This window comes from Apaloderma vittatum, unplaced genomic scaffold, assembly GCF_000703405.1.
Source record: "Apaloderma vittatum isolate BGI_N311 unplaced genomic scaffold, ASM70340v1 scaffold13637, whole genome shotgun sequence".
NCBI classification, from domain to species: Eukaryota; Metazoa; Chordata; class Aves; order Trogoniformes; family Trogonidae; genus Apaloderma; species Apaloderma vittatum.
In genome coordinates, this window is record NW_009725797.1 from 22136 (window position 1) to 28435 (window position 6300).

General features: G+C 49.4%; 1 protein-coding gene across 1 annotated transcript in view; it reads right to left on the reverse strand.

The window, feature by feature from the left end:
• Nucleotides 1–2702: 2702 nt before the first annotated feature.
• Nucleotides 2703–6300, reverse strand: part of LOC104276652 (loricrin-like) — a 4670-nt gene continuing 1072 nt past the window's right edge. Inside the window, exons 2-3 of the mRNA XM_009873057.1 lie at nucleotides 6213–6289; nucleotides 2703–3299 (exon numbers count right to left, since the gene is read on the reverse strand). Coding sequence (XP_009871359.1) covers nucleotides 2703–3299; nucleotides 6213–6289 — 674 coding nt within the window. The remainder of the gene's footprint in view (nucleotides 3300–6212; nucleotides 6290–6300) is intronic.

A 6300-nucleotide genomic window follows, 5' to 3' on the forward strand; every position in this document is an offset into this window, starting at 1 on the left:
CTCTTACTGTGCCGTTTCCCAGAGCGATAAAATAATAGAGCAAAAATCACTAACCCTGTGGTGACTGTGACAGGCTCCAAGAGCTACGACTGAGAATTGACCCGTCAAAGCCGGTTTGTAGTATGGGCCGCTTTTGGAAGTCTTGGCGTACACTTGTGAATACCCCAAAAACATCGGGCGGTCTCTCTACCTGTGTTTCACCTGCTTCGCATCTGGTTTTTACAGTCATTTCATTGACATTGAAGTAGTTATCGCTAATTTTCACTGCTGATATTTTCCCCAGCCAATACCAAAGAAGGACCCAAACAGATTTGCTTTAATTTTGTAAATCCTTTTTTTTTAAATTTCTTTTTTTCTACTCTTTTAATTATTTTTTTATTCGCCTGCCTCCGAAGCAGCCATTGGCCGCGATGCGAAACGCGTGCCTACAGAAGCCGATTGGGAAAACCTTGCATTTATGAGTAAACTGTGAGCAAAGCTCCAGCTCAGAGACCACGTCCCTGAGCAGCCCACGCGTCTCGAGCTCTTCCCCGGGGCGGGATGGGAGCGCTCGGGGTGCCAAGCAGCGGACCGCCGCCACGAGCCTGCGGCACTCACCCAGCCCCGGTGCAATCACCCGTGCAACCACGGCCTTGCAACAACTCCGGTTTCTCCTTTCCCCTCCCATTAGCAGCTTGCCCGTGCAATTTCAATCACTCTGTGTTTTTCCTAATTTTGTGCATCTCAACTAACATGGGAGTCGTGAGGCTTCCTTGGGCAGAGGTCGGCTCGACACCTGAAGCTGAGGGGTGCCTCCTGCTTGCTCTCTCTACAGCAAATTCTTGAGTTTCTACCCAGAGGCACCGCTTAACGACTTTCATCGCGGAGCCAGATTTGTGTTTACCGTTCAGGGTGTTTACAAACAGCTGGAGCAGAGGGGCCACGGCTTTTGCAAGCATTGACGTGCTCGTGGACGAGCGCCCTGCATTACCACGGCTCATCAGCCACGAGGGATGGCTCGTTCCTCCTCTTCTTGCACAACAAGCCGGGAGAAAATTTGCTCGTGCAAGAGCGCATCTGTGCGCCTGGGTATAAAATCCAGCCTCACGCTGGAGGTGAGGCGCAGAGGGATGCAGCCCCGGCTCTGGGTGCAAGAGCATCCTCCTCCCCTGGCTCTATTCGACTCTGGTATCATCCAGCTTGATTGATGTGGAAGCTTGTGGAGCTCTTTTTGATACAAAGAAGGAGGCAGGTGGCAAAGTAAATAAACCAATATGTGGTGGGAGAGTGAATAATAAGCGTACTTTTAAAGTGTTTTCTATTTTCTTTCTTTTTTTTCATGGTAAGTTTGGGATGGTTTTTGTTCAGTTGGTTGAACAGACCAGAAGTTTTTGAATAACGCAGGTTCTAATCGGTTTTCTGGAAGCCTCTTTTAAGTTGTTGGAACTTTCTGACTCCTTTTGCTACCTTTGATGCTATCAAGGTGAAGTAGGGAAAAACAACAGCTGTCAATGGTGGAGTGGTAGATTTTAGAAATGTGAGCAGGTGCCCATAAATGATAAAGCTGTCTAATTTTAGAATGGGTTTTAATATGGCTGGTGACAAAACCTTGTGCAATGTTCCCTGCATCACAGTCTTACAACATTTTACAGCATGAAAGATATCTGTTGTGGCACCAAGCATAGAGCTGGAGCTCAGAGGATTTTGGTTTTCATAAGCTGTGGCGTTTTCAAACATCAAGGCAAAGTTTTCTTGACTTTTATTGCGCTGAAAGGGTCAAAATCCTTCCAGCAATGGTAAAAAAATATTTTAGAGTGTAATTTTCTGCCCTTTTTGAATGGGCATTGATATATGGTGTGATTTTTTTTGCCTTCATAAAACCCTCAGAGAGCAGACCCCAAACACTAAATGTTTGGCAAATCCCAAATAACAAGCAGTTCTGGATGTTCAAGCCTCCCCGACACTGTCCCATCAGCGCAGCACAGAGGAACCATCCTCTCCCCGTGTCTAATTTAGGGCTCAATCCTGTCGGAAAATGTCATGAAGCAGGTTACGACTGAGGAGCCGACGAGCTCGTTCGAGTTGCCTCATGCCACTGGTGCAAGCTCTGGCTTACAACATCACCTGCAATCTCTCTGGGATGGGAGTAATTGCTTCCAAGTAAACAACCTTTTACTCCCAAGGTCACGCTGTAAATAATAATCAGTCGGAAATCACCCGGGTGTTTTGCATATCTCCGCGGGGTCTGTACCCATGGAGAGGGTCTTGGCAGGGCACAGCGTTTCCACGTGGTGGGAGGAGCACAGGGGAAGCTTAGGCTCCAGCAAGAGCAAAGATAAGAACCTTTTCTTGCTGTTGAAGATGACTAATTTTAATTCCATTAACATTTTTAATTGCATTAAAATAACTAGTACATTTGAATAGGGTTCTAAAATACAGATCAAAAATATGTTGGGAAGCAGACTCCTTGAGCATCCATCTGCAGTTTGGGCGAAGCCAGAAACGAAAGGATTTGTTCAGCTATCCGAATGTGTTGCAGACCGTGACGTTTTTTATTTTCCAACCCATGGGCGAAAGAACCTTTTCGTGTCAACAAAGCACAAACCACTTTTCCCAGCAGTGCTCGCGGCACTGTTGTTAGCACAGCCCAACGCGAGGAATGCAGAGCTCCCATGTGGGTGGCTCATCCAGATTACTTGAGCAGTGGGCGGTTCCTGGACAGGTCATTTCTTCTGAATGGGGGGCCAGTGGCTGCTCTGCTTGCTCTGCTGGGTCTTGATGTCGGGAATGACCACGGGGCATTTCTGCTGCATGGTCTTGGAGGATGCACCACCTCCAGAGCTGAACTCTGGGCCTGAGCATCCCCTAGTGCCATAGCCCAATCCTCCGCCGTAGTACCCTGGTCCATCCCCACTGGTTATGACTTTATCTCTTGGTGTTGTATCGTACTCGTACCCATATCCAGTGATACTGGATCCTCTAGCCCTCCCTGAGCTACCACCAACTATGATTCGTCCCGAGTCCTCGCCGCTGTACTCTGCTCCCCTCCCGGTGCCATAGACTGGGACTGTCCCCACTGCAATGCCCCAGCCAGATGTGTCCCCGTTGTCACCACTGGTTATTACAACAGATCCATCACTGCCACAGCTGTACCCCCCTGCAATGCCGTAGGTGGAAGATGTCATGGGCGGGCAGGGTGAAACTCCTCGGCTGTAGGTGACTGAGCCTTCCCCACCACAGTAGAAGGAGCTATGTCCATGGAGGTCTGAGAAGCCCCTGTTCTGCCGCCGGGCGCATCTCGCACGGAGACAGTGATAAATCTGAAAGAGAGGGAAAAAAAAACACCCCAAGAAAATAACAAACTTGCACCGTTTTGCTTCATTTTTTGCACCACGGCAGGTGGGGAAGTTTCAGGTGGTGTGGTCAGAAAAGCTTTGCCAGGGCCTGGGGCAAAGCCAGGCTTTGAAACTGTCTCCTTTTCAAATAGTAAGAATTATCCTTGCTTCTGTTTTTAAACTGTTTCAGGAGCAAAATTTTCACACAAGAAGATGTTGCTGTATTATCGCTGTTGCTCCATAGCATCCCTGAAAGGCTTTTGCATAAAATAATGAACACATAGAGACATGTAACCATAATACAGCATTGCCTTGTTACTAAATAATGTAAAAAATGTGTCCCATGCTTTGCAAACACATCCAAGGCTGCAAAAGCTCTGCAGATGCCACATGCTGGTCCCACTACAGAGTTATCTGGATTTTCAGCTGGCTCAGCCCTATGGCTCCCAGGCCAGTGACCTGACTTCGCTTTGCTTCCCAGGGATCTGATCTGCACTGCAGCAAGAAACCTGAGATCCTGAGAACTTCGCTGCGGATGCTCCAGTTTCAAGCACAGGTTAAGATCTCAGATGAAGCCACCTCCCGTGAGTATGAAATAATAAAGCTACAGAAAAGAGCAGACTTACCCTCCTCAGCCATCGGAAACACATTTAGAAGCTAAAAGTCGACTGAATGAGGAGCTTTAAAGGTCAGGAACTTTTATACGGTGTTTAGCATATATGGGAAGTGAGACACGCTGAGGAATGGCAAGGATTTATTTACCAAACTCTGATTTCAGTGTTTGCTTTGACTCATGACATCCGATCGATATCTTTCCTTCATCCTCGTAGTTGTGTTGCGTGTGGGGCTAATTGCTACTTCTGCTTAATGATCGTATTCCTGTGCTCCTGCCCTTAGCTACGGAGGACTGCTTTGGCCCCCAGTGAGGTGGGGGGAGACCAGGGGAGGTGGGTGGGAGCATGGGTGTAGCTGATCAAGAAGGATTAGTGAGTGTGGGGCAAAGGGTGACCTAGTCCTGCTCAGGGAAGGGGCAGGGAGGCTGTGATTGAACTCGGGGCTCGGGGCATCGCTATGAGGGTGCGTGTGATCAGTGGGAACCCAGGAGAAAGGAAGGTGAATGCTGCAGTCAGATGGCACGTTGATGCCTCCAGCATCTCACTGGTGGCCCCAGTGGGATGTTTTGCAGGAGGGTTGGACTGGGTGATCTCTAGAGGTCCCTTCCAACCCCAAACATTCTATGATTCTATGATGGATTCTATGATTCTGTGATTCTATGAATCTCTGAATTTATGAATCTATGATTCTATGATTTGCATCCAAACCGGAAGCTTGTCAAAAGTGAAGCGACGGGCTCAGATATTTTGCCACGGTGCTAGAGATGCTCTGAGAAAGCTTGGAGAGAATTGCGAAGGTGAGAATGTCCTAACACTTAAACCTACTGTGGCCGGATTACTCCTTTAATGAAGGATTATGCTGCCAAACGCCCGCCTTCTGCATGTTTCTTTGTACATGCTGTCCTTCCTCCGGCTTGGAATGAACACTAAGCACCAGGGACTCCAGGGAGACTGATCTGGGGACACGTGCCGTGGTTGTGCTGGTGGTGGTGCCCAGCACGAGGTCGTACTTCAGCTCAGCGTCACGGCACAGCTCTAGTAGACTGGGCTAGGTCTGTTCAGCTCTGAGCAGTTTTGCCGCAGGGACAGCGAGTCCCAGCTTTGGCAGGAATCAGCACAGAGCCGTGGTGGGGCTGGCCTCAGCACTTCAAAGTGGATTTCAAAAGCAAGGAGGGGTGTAAGGCCTGGAGGCCTGACTTAGAGTGTGCTGAGCTGCCCGAAGGACTTGCTGCTGGTTTTATTTCCTTCTGCCTGGCCCAGGGCTGATTTGGCTGACTCCGCATGTGAAGCTTGCCCTGTGGGTAGAGATGATCTGAGGTTTGCAAAGCTGGGAGGCAAGGGGGAGGATGGTAGGGATGTGGATGTTGGTGTGGTGTTACCAGCCACCCCAAGCAGCAACGGCTCTTGCTCGTGGTTGGCCCCAAACTCTGCTCTTGAGGACTGGGTGTGATGGGCTTGGTCCTGTCTCCCAGCAGCACTTCATTGCCATGGTCATTGGTAGCTCAGAGGCCTTGGAGCCATGAGGTGGGATGGCTGCACCGTGAACGGATGCCAAAGGGATGTTGGGTGCTGTGGTTGTGTAATGTTTTAGGCTGTGATGTTACGTTATCATGGAGCCCAGGGGGAAAATGAAGGGGACTATAAATTGGGTGGCTTTAGAGCTGCATCTACAGCAAAGCACCCATTATCCTCTTTACAGAGAGGAGTGAAAGGTCTCATCAGAGAGACTTCTAGTTTCCAAGACCATAAGACACTGGTTGAGAATACAGAAAAAAGAACAAACTCCCCAAAAGGGCAGCTTTCAGATATTACTACTTTTATTAGACTTAATTAGTGTTCTCTGGAAAAGCAGCGGAACCTTATCAAAGGCATCCCATCATCATCATCAGGGCACAAGGCTACCAATCCAGGATTTGTCAGCACAACAATGCAGCATCAAGGGAAGAGGAGAAGACATGCTGGGAAGAGGCAAACCAGAGCCAGGACTGGAGGGAAAAAGGTGATATAGCAGAGGCAGGGCTGTCACTGTTGAGAACTGGGGGAAGCCTGTGGCTGTTACTTCTGTTGGCTGGGGGGCCAGTAGCAGCCCTGCTTGATCTGGTGGGATTTGCTGCTGGGGATGACAATGGGGCATTTCTGCTGTGTGGAGCCTCCGCCACCACCTCCGGAGCTGACGATGATTGCATGTCCTGAGGAACCGCCACTGCCACCACCAGAATCCACCATCCAGAGGACCCTCCCCCCCCCCCCCCTCCAATGATGATCTTGCCTCCTGAAGACCCACCACTGTATCCTCCACCCATGCCATAGCTGGATCCACCACTGCAGCATCCAGAGGAGTCACCTCCTCCACCACCTGAGCTAATAATGAT